Source organism: Mauremys mutica, chromosome 13 (assembly GCF_020497125.1).
Source record: "Mauremys mutica isolate MM-2020 ecotype Southern chromosome 13, ASM2049712v1, whole genome shotgun sequence".
NCBI classification, from domain to species: Eukaryota; Metazoa; Chordata; order Testudines; family Geoemydidae; genus Mauremys; species Mauremys mutica.
Genome location: NC_059084.1, coordinates 32,396,819 through 32,420,063, shown reverse-complemented (window position 1 = coordinate 32,420,063; position 23,245 = coordinate 32,396,819). Strand labels below are relative to the sequence as shown.

At 44.9% G+C, this 23,245-nt stretch overlaps 1 protein-coding gene across 4 annotated transcripts in view; it reads right to left on the bottom strand.

Annotated features, from left to right (window-relative positions):
- The window catches only part of MMP24 (matrix metallopeptidase 24), a 165,541-nt gene that overhangs the window by 96,867 nt on the left and 45,429 nt on the right, over positions 1 to 23,245 (bottom strand). For all 4 annotated transcript variants that reach the window (XM_044985521.1, XM_044985523.1, XM_044985520.1 and 1 more), the window contains exons 3-4: positions 17,592 to 17,708; positions 13,585 to 13,889 (exon numbers count right to left, since the gene is read on the bottom strand). In XM_044985521.1, the coding sequence (XP_044841456.1) occupies positions 13,585 to 13,889; positions 17,592 to 17,708 (422 nt within the window). The remainder of the gene's footprint in view (positions 1 to 13,584; positions 13,890 to 17,591; positions 17,709 to 23,245) is intronic.

Below are 23,245 nucleotides of genomic sequence, written 5' to 3'. Positions count from 1 at the left end.
TAGTTAATAGTTCCGCAACTTCACATTTGAGTTCTTTCAGAACTCTTGGGTGAATGCCATCTGGTCCCGGTGACTTGTTAATGTTGAGTTTATCAATTAATTCCAAAACCTCCTCTAGTGACACTTCAATCTGTGACAGTTCCTCAGATTTGTCACCTACAAAAGCCAGCTCAGGTTTGGGAATCTCCCTAACATCCTCAGCCGTGAAGACTGAAGCAAAGAATCCATTTAGTTTCTCCGCAATGACTTTATCATCTTTAAGCGCTCCTTTTGTATTTTCATCGTCAAGGGGCCCCACTGGTTGTTTAGCAGGCTTCCTGCTTCTGATGTACTTAAAAAACATTTTATTATTACCTTTGGAGTTTTTGGCTAGCCGTTCTTCAAACTCCTCTTTGGCTTTTCTTATTACACTCTTGCACTTAAGTTGGCAGTGTTTGTGCTCCTTTCTATTTGCCTCACTAGGATTTGACTTCCACTTTTTAAAGGAAGTCTTTTTATCTCTCACTGCTTCTTTTACATGGTTGTTAAGCCACGGTGGCTCTTTTTTAGTTCTTTTACTGTTTTTCTTAATTTGGGGTATACATTGAAGTTGGGCCTCTATTATGGTGTCTTTAAAAAGGGCCCACACGACTTGCAGGGATTTCACTTTAGTCACTGTACCTTTTAACTTTTGTCTAACTAACCCCCTCATTTTTGTATAGTTCCCCCTTTTGAAATTAAAGGCCACAGTGTTGGGCAGTTGAGGTGTTATTCCCACCACAGGGATGTTGAATGCTATTGTATTATGGTCACTATTTCCAAGCGGTCCTGCTATAGTTACCTCTTGGACCAGCTCCTGCGCTCCACTCAGGATTAAATCTAGAGTCGCCTCTCCCCTTGTGGGTTCCCGTACCAGCTGCTCCATGAAGCAGTCATTTAAAGTATCGAGAAATTTTATCTCTGCATTTCGTCCTGAAGTGAAATGTTCCCAGTCAATATGGGGATAATTGAAATCCCCCGCTATTATTGGGTTCTTAATTTTGATAGCCTCTCTAATTTCCCTTAGCATTTCATCATCACTATTACTGTCCTGGTCAGGTGGTCGATAATAGATCCCTACTGTTATATTTTTATTAGAGCATGAAATTTCTATCCATAGAGACTCTATGGAACCTGTGGATTCACTTAAGATTTTAACTTCATTTGAATCTACACGCCTGACGCCAAAGTTCTGGCTGCAGAGTCCACTGCATCCAGAGAAGCCTGGAGGGAGGTTCTCGCTACCTTTTTACCCTCCTCGAGGAGAGCGGTAAACTCCTGGCGGGACTCCTGCGGAAGAAGCTCCGTGAACTTCCCCACGGACAACCATGTGTTAAAGTTATACCGGCTTAGGAGGGCTTGCTGGTTCGCCACCCTAAGCTGGAAGCCTCCAGCAGAGTATATTTTATGGCCTAGGAGGTCCATGCGTCTAGCCTCCTTTGACTTAGGGGCCGGGGCGTGTTGGCCATGGCGCTCCCGTTCATTCACCGACTGAACCACTAACGAGCAAGGAGGTGGGTGAGTGTAGAGGTATTTGTATCCCCTTGAGGGGACCATATATTTCCTCTCCACTCCCCTTGCTGTAGGTGGAACCGAGGCCGGGGACTGCCAGATGTTATCCGCATTGGATTGGATGGTGCGGATAAAAGGCCGGGCTACCCTAGTGGGTGCATCAGCCGAGAGGATGTCCACAACAGGGTCCTCTACCTCAGAGACCTCTTCCACTGGTAGGCTCATATTCAGGGCCACTCGTCTCAAGAGGTCCTGATGGGCCCTGAGATCCATCGGCGGGGGGCCTGAGGAGGATGTTCCCGCCACCGCCTCATCAGGCGAGGAGGACGAGGAGAGGCCCGGTACCAATGGGTCCTGTAGGGGTTCCTGTACTTGCGGAACATCCTCTGCGTCAGGTGGAGTCTCGGTGTCCACCGCTGGAATCGCAGCCTCGTCCGTGCCCGCAGGTGGAGGACAGCTTATTGTCGCCTCCGGTGCCCGGTGTTGTGATGGGACCGACCGTGGAGGCACTGGTGTTGCACCTTGGGATTCATGGTACGCCCACGGTGTCCAGAAGGCCCAGTGATGAGGACCTTGGCTGGGGATGTCAGCATCCCTATCTTGGTGGTAGGATGCACTACCGGCCTGAGAAGACACCGACGTGTGTCTGGAGGGCCACGGCGGTGCCGAGAAATCTCAGGGAGGGGCCACAGATGCAGATGTGCGCTCTCGGGTCGGTGCCTGATAGCGGTACCGCGAGCCGGAACGGTACCGCGAGGGAGACCGGGACCTTCTACCGTATCGGTGCCGGGAGGTCAACCAGTACCTCGAGTCCCTTCGTCTGGAGCGACTGCGGGAAGCACGGTGCTGAGATCGGTGCCGAGAGTCGGATCGGTACCGGGAGTATCTGGTCGGCGACCGAGATGTCGACCGGTGACGCGAGTGCAACCGGTACTGGGATGGAGAGCGGTACCGGGACTGCGAGCGGCGCCGGGAGTGGGAACGTCGCGAACGAGAGAGTCTGTGGGATCTCGATCTTGAACGACGCCTCTCCGTTGGGGCAACGGAAGGTGGCCTTATCAGTGCTGGTTTCCCCACTGATTGAATAACCTGCACCGGCAGAACCGGGGGTTGAGGCCGCATCAACTCCGCCATGGCAATGCGCTCCCGTGCCATGGAGAAAGTCTCCGGTGTAGAAGGCAGGGCAAACTCAACCACAGCATGAGCTGGGGAGCTGTCAGGCACCGGATTCAACGGCCCTTGTGGGACCGGAATCGATGGTGCTGAGCTCAGCGGAGTCGCAGGTGGCGGTGCCACGAGTGACGGTGCCGCGGCAGAGGACAGTGCCGGGCGAGTCGTCTTTGAAGGGCGCTCCTTCTGTTGCGCTGCAGAAGTCGGAGCACTCTGCTGCTTCCTGGGTCTCGGGGACAGGGAGTGGTGCCGAGCAGATGTCGGTGCCGGCAGAGGTCGGTGCCGGGGCTCCTTCTCGGTACCGGAGCGGTCCGGGGCCAAAGGGACGCTCCTTACCGAAGCAGTCTGTTGGGCGCCCGGTACCGACGCTGCAGGAGTGAGTGCCGACTCCATGAGGAGCTGCTTCAATCTAATGTCCCACTCCTTCTTTGTCCTTGGTTTAAAGGACTTGCAGATGCGGCACTTGTCCGTAAGGTGGGATTCCCCTAGGCACTTGAGGCAAGAGTCGTGGGGATCCCCTACTGGCATCGGCTTCTGGCACGCCGAGCATGCCTTGGGCATGAGCCCGCACCGGGGTGGGGAAAAGGGGCTAACCCCGATCCCCCGTTTAACTATATACACTAACTATCAATACAACAACTAATACTAAATGTAACTATAAAACTTTGAACTATAATACAATTAACTGTACAGAACTACGAGTAGCTAGGGATGTGGAGATCAGCGAAGCCGCGCTCCACAGTTCTAACGACCATCATGGGCAGTAAGAAGGAACTGAGGGGCGGATGGGTCGGCAGGGGTATATATCCGGCGCCATAGCGGCGCCACTCCAGGGGGCGCCCAGCCGACCCACTGAGTGTTGCTAGGGTAAAAATCTTCTGACAAACGTGCACGCGGCGCGCGCACACCTAACTGGAATGGATATGAGCAAGCACTCGAAGAAGAACTCGAGATTCTTCTAGATGTGTGGTCCCAATCTGTATTCCACATGTGGGTACACATGCACACCATGCACCTGAGTCCAAAAGTTCTTCCAAGCAGTATCCATTGGCTGGCATATGTGCAGTAGCTCTCCTCCGGCTCCTGAGATTATATGAAGCAGTGCAGTTGGATGCCTCTCCCATTCCTCTTCTTACTGCAAATCCAACAGGATCTGAAGCAGAGGGTGGATAGTGGAATACAGATAGAGACCACACATCTCAAAGAACCTCCAGTTACAGTAAGTAACCTCCACTTCTTCGAGTGCTGGTCTCCATGTATATTCCACATACGAGTGCTTGTCAAGCAGTGCTCATAGGAAGCAGGTTTGAGGAAACTGGTAGCAAAGAGATGATGTGTGTCAGGGATGGGGCCAAGAGGTTCAGAGTGTGGGAGGGGGCTCAGGGCTGGTGCAGAGGGTTGGGGGGCAAGGGGGAGGGCTCAGGCTGGGAGTGCATTGAAATTAGTATTTAAATCTCCCTGCAACAAAATATGGTTACTCATCATACAGTAACTTTTGAGGTTGAACCCCATTCTAGGAGCACATGCACATCACACACACGAGACTAGAGTTTTTAGCTAGTGGTGCCTGACAGGTTTGCGCTTGCACTCTATGCCTCAGCATGCTCCCATACCAGGATATAAAGGGTGGGGTAGCCCCACCCCCTCCCTCAGTTCTCTCACACTTCAAACCCTGTGGTAGATGGGAAGGAGAACAGTCTGGGATCCACAATGACATCATCACTCCAAGAACCACAGTTACTGTAGGGTAAGTAATCATATTTTCTTCTTCTTCAAGTAAGTGTCAGTGTGGATCCCACTCTAGGTGACTGATGAGCAGTATCCTCCTTGGAGGTGGGAGAAGAGTCACAGCCATAAGAGTAGAACAGTAACCAAATTAACAGCCCCTCCGAAACTAGCTGATGCTCTGGCTACTATGCCAAGTGCATAGTGCTTCACAAAGGTAATTGGGTTATTCTAAGTAGCTGCCTTACTGATCTCAGCAACTGGTACATTTGTGAAACAGGCCAAAGTTGTCACCTGAGCTCTGGTGCAGTGTGTTCTGATATTTGTAGGAAGGGTGGTTACAGGTGGAGATACACTGAGTGATCCACTTTGACAACTGTTGAAAAGAAATCGCTACCACAATCACTGTGGCTCTATCTTGACTGATTCTGGCTATTGTCCTGGGGATCAGCAAACTGGGGAGACCCTTGGACCAATGGAGGAGAAATGTGTGCAGTTGGGATTCAGCACTCATGCTCCCTTGGAGCAGAACACCTTGGATTTGGCATTCTATGCTGATGCAAAAACATCTACAGCCAAGTTCTGCCACATCTGAAAGATGGGGTGTAATATGGTGTCCCATAATGACCACTCATGATTAAACATGTTGTTCCTGCTTAGGAACCATGCATCACTGTTGTTGATCCTGGGAGGCGAAAGGCCACTCGGCTTACTGTATTCAACTGGCACAATTCTCAGAATTTAGTGGCTTAACAACATAACTGAGTGCCGCCCTGTTTGCTGCTGTACTGCATCGCCGATGTGTTGTCTATTATGATGTGCACTACTGAGTCCTTGAGAACAAGCTGAAAAGCTATAACGGATATCCTGGTGGCTTTCAGCTCTAAGATGTTATATGGAATTTAAATTGGGTAGGGTTCCAGTCATGAAAATGATTAAACGATTAGAAAACATGCCTAACAGTGAGAATCTATTTAGCTTAACAAAGAGAAGGTTAAGAGGTGACTTGATTACAGTCTATATGTACCTACATGGTAAACAAATATTTAATAATGGGCTCTTCAGTCTAGCAGAGAAAAGTCTGACAAGATCCACTGGCTGGAAGTTGAAGCTAGACAAACTCAGGCTGGACATAGGGCTTATATTTTTGATAGTGAGGGTAATTAAACATTGGAACAATTTACCAAGGATCGTGGTGGATTCACCATCACTGACCATTTTTAAATCAAGATTGGATGTTTATATAGGAATTATTTTGTTCTGTGGTCTGTGCTATACTGGAGGTCAGACTAGATGATCATAATGGTCCCTTCTGGCCTTGGAATCTATGATTTGCAAGTCGTCTGAGGATCTCCCACCTTGTATCTTGAGGTTACCCAGATGAGCATCCCAGCCCATCTCTTACATGGCTAGGAAGGGGACTTCAAAGGGAACCCTTTCTGTACGTTTAAAGGATTTGTTGCTTCAGCCCATCTCTTGCTCCAGCCTAGCTCCCAGCTGTATTTTGCTTTGTTTTGAACCTGATCTTGATGCCTGAATCCAGCTCCGACCTTTGGCTCTGGTTCCTGGCCCAGCTGACACCACACTGACCACTAAATCTGACTGCCACTGCTCCAACCACATCTTGGTTTCTGAGAAGCATCTGCTTCCCCTGTATTCCCGTGGAACTTCTAATGTTCCTGTTTTTGGAGCAACAAGGCCACTTCTGCTTATAAAAGGCCCTTGTGAGAAGGGTCTCTGAAGAGGAATGAGGAAAGGGGAAGAAAGGAGGGAGGAAAGAAACTGGATGGTGTACCCATGGGTAGTAGTGTCTAACAGCCATTTGTCTGGGGTAATGTCCAACCATGTGCTGGATGGAGCAAGGCAGTTTCTGAAGAGCATATTAGAGTGACTGCTTCTAATGTAGCTCTCAACTGATGTGTTAAACCTGCTGCCATGAGGAGTAAGCAGGGTGTGACGTTGAGTGGTTAGAGGGCTGATGCCCTCTGCTGTAATGAAGCCATTTCTTAGGTTGACGGTCCAGATGTCTATGGTATGAGGGCATCTGTTGATTCTGCTGATGCTGCTGTGGGCAGTACTTTTTTGAGATGCTGGAGATGTGAATATGCCTAAGGATCTCAGGATTGAGATAGAGTCTGAGGAAGTGTAACATGGTATCTGTTTTTTTACTAAATAGCTCCAATCCTTCAAATGGCAGGTCTTTGATGGTGGCCTGAACTTTATGGGGAATACCATGCCCTTCTCATGGTCACAGCCATGGCCATGGTTCTGGATGCAGTATCAGCAGCGTCCATAGCACCTGAAAGGACATCTTCCCTACCAATTGTCCCTTTCACACCATGTCCTTCATCTCCTTTCTAGCCTTATAGGGAAGCTTTGCAACTGATGGAAAGACTCTGGCCCATGTGAGGAAATTATACTTAGCTAACAGGGCTTGATACTTAGTCATCCTGAGTGGAAGTGAAGCCAACCTGTATGATTTCCTCCAAAAAACATGACTGGATCTTTGTCCTTGGGAGTACTCTTGGTTGAGTGGGACTTCTTTTATATGGCTGAAACTACCTGCGATCCAGGATTACAATGGGAGTAAAAATACTCTAATCCAGATGTAGCATTTATTTATCCTTTTTGATGTGGAGGGGCAGTAACTGGTGTCTGCCATAGTGCCTTGGCAGGGTCCAGAAGCCCTTCATTTATCAGAAGGGCAATGCATTCCGGGCCTGCAGCAGACAAACTATCAAAGAGTTTGTGTGACTTCTCCACTATGACAGCAGTCACCACTTCAACAAGGACGTCTGCTATCTTCAATAAGAGGTCTTGAAATGCCTTATATGTGTTGTGACAGACTCAAACCAGTGGGGTACAGGAGTCTGGTAGAGGTCAAATATTCTGGTCACTGGATGAGTAGTTTTCTGTTCCCTGAGTGACCAGAGCAGGGGCTGCTCTAGAGTAATCAGGAACCTGCTAGAACCAATTAAGGCAGACAGGCTGATTAGAACACCTGCAGCCAATCAAGGCAGGCTAATCAAGGCACCTGGGTTTAAAAAGGAGCTCACTCCAGTCAGGCCAGGGGGAGCCAGAGGAGAGGAAGTGCGTGTGAGGAGCTGGGAGTAAGAGGCACAAGGAGCTGAGAGTGAGAGGGTGTGCTGCTGGAGGACTAAGGAGTACAAGCGTTATCAGACACCAGGAGGAAGGTCCTGTGGTGAGGATAAAGGTGTTTGGAGGAGGCCCTGGGGAAGTAGCCCAGGGAGTTGTAGCAGTCATGCAGCTGTTACAGGAGGTACTATAGACAGCTGCAATCCACACGGCCCTGGGCTGGAACCCGGAGTAGAGGGTGGGCCTGGGTTCCCCCCAAACCTCCCAACTCCTGATCAGACACAGGAGGAGTTGACCCAGACTGTGGGGAAGATCACTGAGGTGAGCAAATCTGCCAATAAGCGCAAGACCCACCAAGGTAGAGGAGGAACTTTGTCACAGTGTTCAGTGCTTGTGACGGTTCCAGTGCCGAGGTAATGGCCTCATCTGGTGATGAGGAATAAAGGCTGGAGGGGTCATGAAATGGGATGCTGACGTGTCTGCACCTCAGGTTCTTGCTCCTCCTGGTAACTGGGTGTCTGGGTCTCAACAACATTGCTGCAGGAGAGGGGGGATCTCCTCTTCCGTGTTGTGGGCAGGCAGCTCCTGGGAGCTCTAGTCTGTTGTTCCAAATAACTCCATAATGATACAGGCGCTGCATGTTGGCCCATGGGACAAAAGGTTCTTCCAGCCTGGCAGTGCGGGACAGGGACCATATAAGAGATGGCTCTCCGTTCAATGCTAGGGAGAAAGTGTGTCCTGTGGATGAAGAATGTTTCTCTTCTATAGGCAGTGCTGATGGGAGCTCTCCCTCTGTGCCAAGGTCCGTCTTCACAGACATATCTATGTCAAAACCATTCTCACAGTTTGTCTCATTGACCATAGTGTCCTATCCCGAGCCAGTCCAGAGGATGAGATAATTATCAGTACCAGTGATATGGATGCTAGCACCAATGATTCCAGTGCTGGTCCTGGCACCAATGGAGTGTGCTGCACTACAGGCTGCTCCTCACCAGGTGATGCCTTGTGAGTCTTGGAGGACTTTTCCTTGGAAGTCTTCTTATGTCTCCAAGTGTGGGAGGACACTGATCTCTTCTTAGAGGCCTGACCTTGGTGCTCTGATTGTCTGTTTTCAACCTGCTGTGATGCTTGAGCAGCCTCTCTCAATATCAAGGCTGAAGCGACTCTGGTGCCACAGCCAATGTTGAAGCTCCAGATGGTGCCAGTGGTTTGCTCTGCAATTATTTCCCTGACACAGTCTTGGATGCACCCTGGATGCTTGATGGTATGCTGGGATAGTGTCAGTTTCCACAGTATTGCTGTCTAAGAGTATGTCTACACTGCAGACTTCACATGGCTCTCACCTGCGTTTTAGCCCCAACAGCCTAACCATCCTCATACAAAACCATTATGCCTGTGTTTAGAACCTTTGCAGGGGGACTTCCTGACATCAGTGCCCCCCCCCTCAGCTCTGCACAGCAAGTGGGAGGGTCCTGGGAGCAGCTGGCCAAGGGCTCCAAGGCAGAGGGCAGGAGCAACGTGACTGCAGAGCAGCAGGGGTTGGGGCACCTGAACGCACACTACCAGATGTGTGTGGCTCTGCTAGTCAAGTGCACGGCACTTGATTCACTCCTGGGTGGCTGTGCGACCATGCAGCTTAGAGGGAACACAGGTTGGGGGAAAGATTTACTATACTCCTGAGGAATCTTTTAGTGGTCAGGTGTGATAGCACCAAGTATCCCTCTACTGGCTGACAGAAGGCTGCTGTAGCCACCAGACAGACTCTGAGAGAGCTGAGAGATAGTCCTGATTTTTTTAGGGTTATTATATAGTCTAAGATCTTTGGAAGGGCCGCGGATGTCAGGGAGATTTGTTGGGAGGTACACCAAATGCGAAACCCGGACCTAAGTACAGCATGTCATGGACTTTCTACTGTGTAGTAAATACATCTTGTACCTACTTCAAACAGGAGTTCTCTAGGTGTTGGAACCCTGAAGGAGCCATGCCTTGAGACGAAGAATCCCAGGCTGGGATATAGGGTACGCCTTTGTTCTGCGAGAAGAGGATTGGATTGGAGAGAGATTGGCAGGCACATCACAAGCTGTGACAGGGAAGGGTACTAGGTTATCTCGGCTAAGTGGCAGCAATCAGTATGATGTGTGCTCCTTCTCTTTTTATTTTCAATAGGGCCATCAACAGTAGGAGAAAGGGAGGAAAGGCATAGAGAAGGTCCCTGTCCCAGGACAACATCACCCAGGGAGTGTTGTCCTATCCTTGCTCTGGAGCAGTAGCATAGACATTTCTTGTTCAGATGTGTGGTAAACAGGTCTGTGGACGGTGTCCCTCATTGCCTGAATAGATTGTGAAGTACTACCAGGTCTATCTTTCACTCGTGATTGTATGTGAATTTGTGACTGAGACTGTCCATTATCAAATTTTGTGTGCCTGGGATGTAAGCTCCAGACAGTGACACATCATAGGAGAAACACCAGTTCCACAATCTTATCAGCTCTACACAGTGGGAGGGCAGCCTGGCTCCCCCTTGTCAATTGATGTAGTACATAGAGGCTAATGTTGTCTCTTAGGATCTCATGTGTGATCCTTTGATCAGCAGGAGGAAATGGGCGCAGGCTTTCCTGACCACCCTTAGCTTGAGGAGGTTGATGTAAAGAGATATCTCCATGGATTACCACCTGCCTTGTGTCATGAGGCTGTTTAGAGGCGTGCCCCACCATGAGTGATGCGTCGGTGGTGAGAAGCAATGATGGGGGGAGGGTGCGAGAAGGGGATCCCTTTGCAAACATTGGCTGGGTCCTTCCACCAGTCTAAGGAGTTTTTGACCCTGATGGATAGTGACAGGGGTTTGTCCAGTCTGTCTCTGAGCTGAACCACATGTTCACACGAGAAGCCTGACATGTGGTATCACAGTTGTGCCTGCTGATAAGAAAGGAGTCAAAACTACAACTAAGTACAAGGAGACTAACTATAGAAATGCAAAAAGAGAAAATGATGGTAATGGACTGTGACTAGCTCTGTCTCTAGCCAGGAGCGGTTGAGAAGTAACTGAGGGGGGTTAGCCCGCACACACTAGCTAGCCGGGCCTCATGGACACTGCTAGTGACGTTCTCCGATCAGCAGCGTAAGAACGCAAGCACACCTACAGTGGTGCACCCACAGAGACACTACTCGAAGAAGAATCATGAGATTCCACCTCAAGACTTGAACTGGATTAACTCAGAGAAATCAGAAATGGGACAGAGGGCAGTAGTCCTATAACCGCAACACTAACACTAATCATAAGGAAATAATCAGTAATAAAAATGTAAGATCAATATGATTAAACAACTATATTTTGGTTTGAGCCCAATGTACCCTCGTTGTAGTATGTTGCCATCAAATTAAGGAAAAACAGCAGCCCATAAAACAGCTTAACACTGGAAAATGCTAAACCACCCTTGTGTAGGGACTTACCACAGTATGCCTCTTCACTTCAGTTTTTTTAACTTGCCAAATACAATTCTTAATTATGTTGTCACTTTTCAGTGTGAATGGGAAGGGCTGACACCAAGATAAACACATGATAAAATAAATAAGATGAACAATGTATATTTCCCTCCGGTTTTATGACTCTAAAGCCTCATGTTACACAATATGGAATGGTGACCATGAAGGAAAATATTCAGTCACTTTTGATGGCCTAGGTTGGCTCATGCTATTGAGAAGAAGGCTTGATCTTCATGTTAGAGGGTAAAGAATATACTGGGCACCCCAATATTCACAGTCATGATCTGAGAAAACATGGAAGCACTTCTGTGTGGATTTTTACTGGGTTTTTTGAGGGACTCATGTTCTGAATGGACATAAATGCTTAGCCATAGTGGCCAGAATCTGGTATCTGTCTGACAACCCCTACACCTAGCAAGTGAAATATCCAGAAACTGCATTAAATGTTTAGCTGTCCTGGTGTGCCAGAATAACTAATTAATTAAAATGGACCATGGTTCTTGTGTCCTGTGAGAAAAACCAAAGAAGTCTTGTGTTCTTCACATGGAATGTCATCTATTCAGAAATGACTAATTCTTTCTTTACTGAATTTGAAACACAGTTTGCACTCTTATTGAAGAGTTCCCCACATTTCTTCTGGTTGGACAACAATTGCACGTTACTTGTCAACTTGCCAAAACTGCTGAGGGTGAGACAGGTGAAAAGCAAAAAAGCTACAGGTACGCCAGCCAAAAACAGTTATTAAACCAGGCTCATGGGCACTAGCTTAACAATACTACATGGACTAAATGGGTTCCTCCTGTAGTCAGTGTTAAGAAAGGATCAATATCATATACAGAGAATAGTCTCACATGCCAGAAATATTTTGAGAGCTTTTAGCAGGATCTCCAATGTCAATTTCAGTGCCCTGCACTGCTGATGTCATTCAATGAATAACAGTTTTGCAAACATCAATGCTTCACAGTAAGGATAAACAAAAATTTGAGATAGTTTGCCTGAGTTTTCTATATAGTTGTGTTAAAAAACATTCCCATCGGGGTAGAATGTCTTAGATATTCATTAGTCTATGTAGCTCTGCTTTTTACTGAGTAGCCCACTTTGTCTGTCTGTTTTAGGATATTTAAAAATCATAAAATTGGCAGCAGCTATTCTAAAATCTTTCCCTTTTTATGTAGAAAAGCACAATATAGAAAGAGAGCTTTGCTACTGACCTACTGCTGGTAGGGTTTTATTGTTTTGGTGAGTCTATTTCAGTTCCAAAATGAACAGCCAACCCTGCCATCAGGATGGAGACAACACTAATTACAAAGAACACGCTTTAGGAAACAAATCTAGAAGCAAAAGGTAATAATATCCCAGCTGAAGGACATCATCTACAATGAAAGGGATAACATTCAGCCACATGGGGAGAAAGCCCCTACCATGGTGAAATTTCTCCAAACTCTGGCAACAGCACTTATGAAGAAAACATACCAAAAGAGAGGGCCTACAGTGAAGGGGAATACCAACTGAGTGACACAATAAGGAAGGACCAGACTACCCTTTAAAGGCGAACAGATCCTGCACCGAGGGGACATTACACCTTAACTCAAGCACTTTGATACCATGGTGATGACCCTTCACAGAACTCCAAATTCCTGGTATTAAACATGTTTCTTTTAAGCTACAATGCTCTAATAGTGTTTAAAATTAACTAGTCTTTATTTACAAGCATAACTTTATCTTGACAATGCATTTTTTTCTAGGAATTGTTCTGAATCCATGATCTTCTCCATGCATATGGATCTGTAACTGGAGTCTTATGTCTCATTTAGCATTCAGTTAAAATAGCTTAACACTCTTTTTCAAACTTGTGAAAGACCCATGTTCCCACTGAAGAAAAGGTCTGAAAATAAAAAAGCAAGTGTTTGGGGTTATTGGAAGGGAAGATAAAACCCAAAAGCACACAAAATCTCTTCACTGTTTAATATACAAAATATAATTTTCCTGATTCCCAACAAGCATCTTTAAAGTAGCCAACAAACCCTCTCTTCTGGCCTGAAACTCAACATGGGAAATTTCAGGCCAAAATAATATTTGGGAAATTAGAAATTAAGTAAAAAATTATGAAACTTGCAACTGAAACCTTTTTCTGCTGTCTTACCTCTGCACTCGCTGCTGAGCAACTGCATCATTGTCTTTGCTGAGCACACTCAGCATCTCAGTCAGCTTGGGATAGGGATGCCGACTTTGCCTCTGTTTCTTCAGCACTCATACCACCTTCCTCCCCTAAAGGAGGATTTTCTCTGCAGAGATAGTGGCCCAAATCTTCAAAGACCTGCACAGCTAAGTATACACACATTTTTGCTCATTCCTAAATATATTTATTCATGTGCATATAGGTGAGAAGGTGCATAAGCCTCCAATTTGTGCACACACCCCAGGGACTTGTGCATTTAAGATGGAGTGCATTTTTTTTTAATTGGGGCCAATCTGTGGAAGAAGAGGGCTCCACTAACCTGCCATTTCCCCCACTAAAAGCCTGTCGTTGAGTTTACATTCAGCTTGTTCTTGTTTTAAAAATTTGACCTGCAATCTTACCATCATGATTAGAATTTCCCAAAGTCCATGGCTCATCTGAATCGAAGTGAGTATCTCCTCCTATTCCTGGTCCAGGAAAATAAGCATGGGCTAGGAATCCACCTTCTCCATCAAATGGAGAACTGTCTCCATGGAAACCAGAAGCAAAAAATATCATAATATCTGCTTCCTTCCTGTCACTTTTAACTTCATGATAAGGAACCTCTTCAAAGGTTAGTGGCGTCACTCTCTGCCAAACATCAAATGCCTGACGAATGGCTCTCCTTGTATCAAGCTCTCCAACCTTGGGGGTGTGGTTGTGTACACTGTGTGAACAAGAAGAGATGAATTGATTAAAGGCACACATCCTATTCAAGTCCTCCTATTACAACAGCTAGCAATTCTTGTACATAAACAAAACTGGACAGGGTCTCCATTTCTGAAGGCACATAATTGTGTCTGCAACTATTTGCACCCGCAATTTAGGTCAGTTTTAGCCCTCATCCAAAGCCCACTGAAGCTAACAGGAATCCTTCCTTAACTTCAGTGGATGTTGCATCAGCCCCGGAATACCTGATTACATTCACAAATTAAGGACTTAGATGTCTAATTTGAAAGTGTGAATTATTGCAGGTAAATTTATGTTTGCTATTATCCTGCAAAAATGTAGGCAAGTGTATAAGAAACTGGCCCTTAAATTTTTTCCTAGCAGCATACCTATCACTAAATTACGGTGAGCCTGACTGATCTCTTTACTCATAGTAGTAATTCAAATGAAACCTACGAGACTACTTGAGTGAGTAAAAACTCACCAGTGTGACACAGCTGCCAAATTTTGTGCAATTCCATGTGTGACATTTTATGCAAAATATTTCATGAACTAATTTGTTTATTTACAAATAACATGTATATAACCCCAAACTTCATTTTTAAAATGGTCCAGATTTAGTGCTGGCAAAAGATGCCAGCTTGTGAACCCTGGAAAATGTAGTCCTCAGTTTGTGTGCATGGCAACAACAGTGCAAGCCTCCCAGATACTGTACTGCCAGGCCTGCTTTTCAGAGGCACAGGGGCAGTTAAGTTTCCATGGCTTCTCTACTGAGTCTACTAACTAGTACCAAGTGCAGTGGTGAAGAACTCCCCTGGGAGAGGCTGGATTCAAAATGGTGACCTACATATGAAAGGCTCTGTAGCTCAGTGTCTTGAGGCATCTACCCCTCAAATAAATGTTAATTTAAGATGGGGGTCATATATATATATAATATACAAAAAAACACTTAAGATTCTATCAAGGCTGTCAAATACATCTTTGATTAGTCTGAAAATGCCAGTATTGTGGACACCTGTATAATCTGTTCAGCCCCTTGGCATATGGATTAAGTTGCAGTCTTTACTGACACAATCATATACTATGTTTTCTTCCCCCATGGGACAGCAGCAAGGTCTGAACCCAAGACTTTCAGATCTATAGAACAGGCCTCAGCCACTCAAGCTATTGGAATAACCAGAAGGAGAAGCACACTGTTATCCTTTATATGAGCAAGTCCCTAAAGGGGGCATAATATACAGTTCCCCAATGGATTATGCAATTGTTTGTGAGCCAACACTGGAATGTTGGTTTCAGGATCCCTGGGTTCTATTCCTGACTCTGGGAGCAGGCTGTGCTCTAGTGGTTAGAGCAATGGATCCAGACAGTACAGCTTACCACATGATTTTTCACTCTCATTCTGCAAGGCAGTGGGACAAATCTGATAAGGTGATTTTATAGACTCGTATTCTGGTCCCAACTTGACTTGAGCTGTGCAGCTTTTGAGTTAGTTTATCTATGAAATAAATGCATACTAGTTGACTCTCCTAAGGTAGGGTTATGAAGTCTGGGGTGGGCGGGAGACCATGGCTGATGGTTTATCTGAGGCCCCCGAGGCTGACCTGAGCCCTTGCAAGGGCTGCGGGAACCCCCAAGAGTACCAGGGTCCGGCCACTGGCCCAGGGGCACGATGCAATGGGCGGTGCCGCCTGTATAGTGGGTACTCCCTAGGCTGAGTCCTGTCCAGGACTAGCTAACTAACTACACTAAGGGAAACTACTAACAACTTTAAACTATTTACAGAGAAAAGTTCATCTCAATAGATTCAGAATGAGAAGGTTTGCCAAAGCAAGAGATGTTCCAGCACCATCACTGGTGGTAAGAAGGAACCGAGGGTGGGGGGAGCCAACGGTGCCCCTTATACCACGCACCATATGGGCGCTACTCCAGAGGGTGCCAGAGCTGGTCTCCTATGGATACCGCTGAGGGAAAAACTTCCGGCACTGGTGCATGTGGCAAGCACACACACCTACAACGGAATGGACATGAGCAAGCACTTGAAGAAGAAGCACTCTTGCCAAAGTCTCTAATAGCCTCTTCCTGGCCAAAGCTCAGAACCAGTGCTCCCGCCTCATTCTGCTTGACCTGTCAGCTGCCTTTCATACAGTTGCCTATGCTTTTCTTCTGGAAAACTTGTCCTCCCTTGGCTTCTATGACTCCGCCCTCTGCTGTTCTCCTCTTACCTCTCTAATCACGCCTTCAGTGCATCCTTTGGGGGATCCTCCTCATCCTCCCTCCAGCTTTCTGTGAAGGCTCCACATGGCTCCTTCCTTGGTCCTCTTCTCCTCTCCTCTCCTGCTACACCTTATCTCTGGGTAATCTCATCAGTAAATACAAATTCAACAAGCATGTCTATGCTCAGGGATTAAAAAACTACATCTTTATTGCAGATCTCTCCTTCGGTCCAAAAATTAAAATCTCAGCCTGTCTCCTCGTGGATATCTAGCCATCAGCTCAAACTCAACACAACTAGCTCTTAATCTTCACTCCAAGTCCTGGACACCACAACTGGACACTGTATTCCAGGAATGGTCTCACTAATGCTGCATACAATAGCAATATGCCCTCCCTACTACCACTTGACACTCCCCCGCTTACACATCCAATAATCCCATTAGCTCTCTTAGCTACAGCATTTCACTGGGACCTCATGTTCAGTTGGTTTCTACCATGATTCCTAAGTCCTTTTCCAAGTCACTGCTTTCCACGATATAGTCCCCCATCCTGTAAATGTGACTTATATTCTTTGTTCCTAGATAGAGGACCTTGCAACTGACTGTATTAAAATACTCTGTCTGATTTGTCTTTATCATTATTTACCATACCACCAATTTTTCTGTGATCTGCAAACTTTACCAGCAACAAGTTTCATGCCAAGAACAGATGCCTGCAGGACTTGATTAGAAGCATCCCCTTTGGATGATAATTCACCATTAACAATTACTAGATATTTTTCTATAGTTCCATTATCATGAACTTACACAATATAGATAATTTTATAAATGTTTTCACTAAGTTTGTGTAGCCTGTAAAAAGTAAAAGTTAGACTGAAACTCCTTTCAGCTAAAACCAATGATTTCAATACTTCATTTAGTTTTAATACAAATGTCATAAAATGTTTGCAGAAAATTCCTGGCAGTATTCATTGTGACTCTGGACTAGATATGTACTGAGAATATTAAATAAATAAAAATAAATATAAAATTAAGACATTTGTTTATTATTTTAAAGTGACAAAACATTTTTGAGTGCTTTGCAGAACAAAAAGAAAAGACATCCATTTGTAATATTCAGTACCACCTCTGAAAAACTATCACTAAAACGCATTCAGGGTTTAAATAACATAATAAAAAAGCATGTAGGGAAAAAATAATTATTAGGTAGCACTTTTGATTATGTCATTTAAGCCAAGGGCCAGATTTACAAAGGCACCTAAAGATGCTGATATGCATATGAATATGCATATGCATATGAAATACCTTAAATAATTTTGGAAATGGGATTTAGACTAAGTCACTTAGACACTTTTGAAAAAAATCACCTTCCATGTTTTTCTAAAGTTCAGCAGGCCGTATGAATGAAAAGACATTTTCACTTTTCACAGCTCAATATAAAATCTACGTCAAACTATGCTTCACTCTTTAAAAAAATTAGAATATACCTGTATGTTATATGTTTCTGTCTCCATTTTTGTCCAGTTAACGCATATCGTTTATTCCTTCGGCTATGGCTTATATGGGGATGATCAGGAACTCCACATCGAGGCTTCTTCATCCATCTAAAAAAAAGCCCAAAATAAACGACTGGTGAAAAGGTGTTAAATCTGGGAAACAAGTTAGATGTGATTTTTACTGTTCGTTAAAATTGGTTTGACTCTCGGTTTAGTCTGAACCAGGGTTTACAAGAACAAGGAGAATGACCTTGTCCAGCAAAATATAAGGAGCGTGCTGAGCAGAATGTTTTAAGATAAATCAAGGCCATTTGCACGGTTCCCCAAAAGACAAAAAGGTTTGGTTAAAAACTCTTATCCACGCTAAGTAAAACAGCATATCGTGGGAAAGTGGAAAAGAAATAAGAGTTAGTTCTGGGAAGTCAGATGGCAAATGGACTTTGAGAAGAGACAGGAAAAGATTCCTAGAAGCAGAAGGAGACAGAAAGGGGAAAAAAGAAGGGAAATAGGATGTGACTGAGAGGGTGAGGCTGAAGGTTACTGATGTAAGTCCAGCAATGGGAGTAGTCAAGAATGTTCAGGGTGAAAAGCCTACGCTGGAAGTTATTCCTATTGGACCTCGTTTAGTAGAAGCTGAGGACTGATAGTTCAGTATTTTAGACACAGACACACCTCTTTCTCTCTCTCTCTCTTTCTTTCCCCCTCCCCAGTCACAGAAAGGCATACCTATATCCTTGAGGGTATGTCTGCACTGCATCTGTGACCAAGCCTCTCACCCTAAGTCCACAGACTTTCTTAGTGGGATTTTCACTAGCATGCTAAAAATAGCAGTGTAGACATCACTTTGAGGCTGCGGCTTGAGTTGGAGCTTGGCGTCTCAAGCACCCACAACATCTACACAGCTATTTTTAGCACAGTAGCACGAGCCCTATAGATGAACCTGTCCACACGGCCTGGAAGGCTTGTTCCCAGAGGCAGCATAGACATACCCTCAGGCAGTTGTTTAGGAGAGCGGATGGTGTCCACTAGTTCTTGCAATGTCCATGGACTGAATCATAGTTTCAAAAACCAGAAGGGACCATTGGGATCATCTAGTCTGACCTCCTGAATAACACAGGCCATAGAACTTCCACAAAATAATTCCTAGAGCAGAGCTTTTAAATCTTGATTTAAAAATGGTCAGTCACAGAGAATCCACACAACTCTTAGTAAATTGGTTAACTATTCTCATTGTCAAAAATATATGCCTTATTTCCAGTATGAATTTGTCTAGCTACTGCTTCCAGGTATGGGATAGTGTTATATCTGTGCTAGATTGAAGAGCAGATTATTAAATATTTGTTTCACAGGGTACGTCTTCACTACCCGCCGTATCGGCGGGTAGCAATCGATTTCTCGGGGATCGATATATCGCGTCTCATCTAGACGCGATATATCGATCCCCGAACGCACTCCTGTCGACTCCGTAACTCCACCAACCCGAACGGCGGTAGCGGAGTCGACATGGGGAGCCGCGGACATCGATCCCGCGCCGTGAGGACGGTAGGTAAATCGATATGAGATACTTCGACTTCAGCTACATTATTCACGTAGCTGAAGTTGCGTATCTTATATCAATTTTCCCCCGTAGTGCAGACCTGCCCACATGTAGGCATGTATAGACTATAATCAAGTCACTCCTTAACCTTCTCTTTGTTAAGATAAATAGATTGAGTCTATCACTATAAAAGCATGTTTTCTAATTATTTAATCATTCTTGTGGTTCTTCTCTGAATCCTCTCCAACTTTTCAACATCCTTCTCAAATTGTGGATCCCGGAACTGGACACAGTATTCCAGCAGCAGTCACACCAGTGCCAAATACAGAGTTCAAATAACCTCGCTACTCATCCTTGAGATTCCCATTTATGCATCCAAAGATTGCATTAGCCCATTTGGCACAGCATAGAACTGGGAGCTCATGTTCAGCTGATAAGAACATAAGAACATAAGAAAGGCCGTACCGGGTCAGACCAAAGGTCCATCTAGCCCAGTATCTGTCTACCGACAGTGGCCAATGCCAGGTGCCCCAGAGGGAGTGAACCTAACAGGCAATGATCAAGTGATCTCTCTCCTGCCATCCATCTCCATCCTCTGATGAACAGAGGCTAGGGACACCATTCTTACCCATCCTGGCTAATAGCCATTTATGGACTTAGCCACCATGAATTTATCCAGTCCCCTTTTAAACATTGTTATAGTCCTAGCCTTCACAACCTCCTCAGGTAAGGAGTTTCACAAGTTGACTGTGCGCTGCGTGAAGAAGAACTTCCTTTTATTTGTTTTAAACCTGCTGCCTATTAATTTCATTTGGTGACCCCTAGTTCTTGTATTATGGGAATAAGTAAATAACTTTTCCTTATCCACTTTCTCAACATCACTCATGATTTTATATACCTCTATCATGTCCCCCCTTAGTCTTCTCTTTTCCAAGCTGAAGAGTTCTAGCCTCTTTAATCTTTCCTTGTATGGGACCCTCTCTAAACCCCTAATCATTTTAGTTGCCCTTTTCTGAACCTTTTCTAGTGCTAGAATATCTTTTTTGAGGTGAGGAGACCACATCTGTACACAGTATTCGAGATGTGGGCGTACCATGGATTTATATAAGGGCAATAATATATTCTCAGTCTTATTCTCTATCCCCTTTTTAATGATTCCTAACATCCTGTTTGCTTTTTTGACCTCCTCTGCACACTGCGTGGACATCTTCAGAGAACTATCCACGATGACGCCAAGATCTTTTTCCTGACTTCTTGTAGCTAAATTAGCCCCCATCATGTTGTATGTATAGTTGGGGTTATTTTTTCCAACGTGCATTACTTTACATTTATCCACATTAAATTTCATTTGCCATTTTGTTGCCCAATCACTTAGTTTTGTGAGATCTTTTTGAAGTTCTTCACAATCTGCTTTGGTCTTAACTATCTTGAGCAGTTTAGTATCATCTGCAAACTTTGCCACTTCACTGTTTACCCCTTTCTCCAGATCATTTATGAATAAATTGAATAGGATTGGTCCGAGGACTGACCCTTGGGGAACACCACTAGTTACCCCTCTCCATTCTGAGAATTTACCATTAATTCCTACCCTTTGTTCCCTGTCCTTTAACCAGTTCTCAATCCATGAAAGGACCTTCCCTTTTATCCCATGACAGCTTAATTTACATAAGAGCCTTTGGTGAGGGACCTTGTCAAAGGCTTTCTGGAAATCTAAGTACACTATGTCCACCGGATCCCCCTTGTCCACATGTTTGTTGACCCCTTCAAAGAACTCTAATAGATTAGTAAGACACGATTTCCCTTTACAGAAACCATGTTGACTATTGCTCAAGAGTTTATGTTTTTCTATGTGTCTGACAATTTTATTCTTTACTATTGTTTCAACTAATTTGCCCGGTACCGACGTTAGACTTACCGGTCTGTAATTGCCGGGATCACCCCTAGAGCCCTTTTTAAATATTGGCGTTACATTAGCTAACTTCCAGTCACTGGGTACCGAAGCCGATTTAAAGGACAGGTTACAAACCTTAGTTAATAGTTCCGCAACTTCACATTTGAGTTCTTTCAGAACTCTTGGGTGAATGCCATCTGGTCCCGGTGACTTGTTAATGTTGAGTTTATCAATTAATTCCAAAACCTCCTCTAGTGACACTTCAATCTGTGGCAGTTCCTCAGATTTGTCACCTACAAAAGCCAGCTCAGGTTTGGGAATCTCCCTAACATCCTCAGCCGTGAAGACTGAAGCAAAGAATCCATTTAGTTTCTCCGCAATGACTTTATCGTCTTTAAGCGCTCCTTTTGTATTTTGATCATCAAGGGGCCCCACTGGTTGTTTAGCAGGCTTCCTGCTTCTGATGTACTTAAAAAACATTTTGTTATTACCTTTGGAGTTTTTGGCTAGCTGTTCTTCAAACTCCTCTTTGGCTTTTCTTATTACACTCTTGCACTTAAGTTGGCAGTGTTTGTGCTCCTTTCTTTGTGCCTCACTAGGATTTGACTTCCACTTTTTAAAGGAAGTCTTTTTATCTCTCACTGCTTCTTTTACATGGTTGTTAAGCCACGGTGGCTCTTTTTTAGTTCTTTTACTGTTTTTCTTAATTTGGGGTATACATTGAAGTTGGGCCTCTATTATGGTGTCTTTAAAAAGGGCCCATGCAACTTGCAGGGATTTCACCTTAGTCACTGTACCTTTTAACTTTTATCTAACTAACCCCCTCATTTTTGTATAGTTCCCCCTTTTGAAATTAAATGCCACAGTGTTGGGCAGTTGAGGTGTTCTTCCCACCACAGGGATGTTGAATGCTATTGTATTATGGTCACTATTTCCAAGCAGTCCTGGACCTCTTGGACCAGCTCCTGCGCTCCACTCAGGATTAAATCTAGAGTTGCCTCTCCCCTTGTGGGTTCCCGTACCAGCTGCTCCATGAAGCAGTCATTTAAAGTATCGAGAAATTTTATCTCCGAATTTCGTCCTGAAGTGAAATGTTCCCAGTCAATATGGGGATCATTGAAATCCCCCACTATTATTGTGTTCTTAATTTTGATAGCCTCTCTAATTTCCCTTAGCATTTCATCATCACTATTACTGTCCTGGTCAGGTGGTCGATAATAGATCCCTATTGTTATATTTTTACTAGAGCATGAAATTTCTATCCATAGAGACTCTATGGAATATGTGGATTCGCTTAAGATTTTTACTTCATTTGAATCTACACTTTCTTTCACATATAGTGCCACTCCTCCCCCTGCACGACCTGTTCTGTCCTTCCGATATATTTTGTACCCCGGAATGATTGTGTCCCATTGATTGCTCTCAGTCCACCAGGTTTCTGTGATGCCTATTATATCTATATCCTCCTTTATCACAAGGCACTCTAGTTCACCCATCTTATTATTTAGACTTCTGGCATTTGTGTACAAGCACTTTAAAAACTTGTCCCTGTTTATTAGCCTGCCTTTTTCTGATGTGTCAGATTCTTTTTTATGTGACTGTTTATCATCTGATCCGGCCCTTACATTATACTTTTCAGTCCTCTGCTCCTGACTATAACCTGGAGATTCTCTATCATCAGACTCTCCCCTAAGAGACGTCTGTGTCCGATCCACACGCTCCTCTGCAGCAGTCGGCTTTCCCCCATCTCCTAGTTTAAAAACTGCTCTACAACCTTTTTAATGTTTAGTGCCAGCAGTCTGGTTCCACTTTGGTTTAGGTGGAGCCCATCTCTCCTGTATAGGCTCCTCCCATCCCAGAAGTTTCCCCAGTTCCTAATGAACGTGAACCCCTCCTCTCTACACCATCGTCTCATCCACGCACAACACCTAAATCTTTTTCAGAGTCCCCCATCCTGTAAGTATGGCCTAATTTTTTTATTCCACCATGTATACATTAATATTTAGCTGTATTAAAATACATACTGTTTGCTTGCTCCCACTAAGTGATCCAGATTGCTCTCTATTAATGATCTGTCCTCTTCATTATTTACCACTCCCCTAGTTTTTGTGACATCTGCAAACTTGTATCTGTGATGATTTTATGCTTTCTTCCAGGTCATTGTTAAAATGTTAAGTATGAAGGGGCAAGATTAGATCCCTGAAGGACCCCATTGGA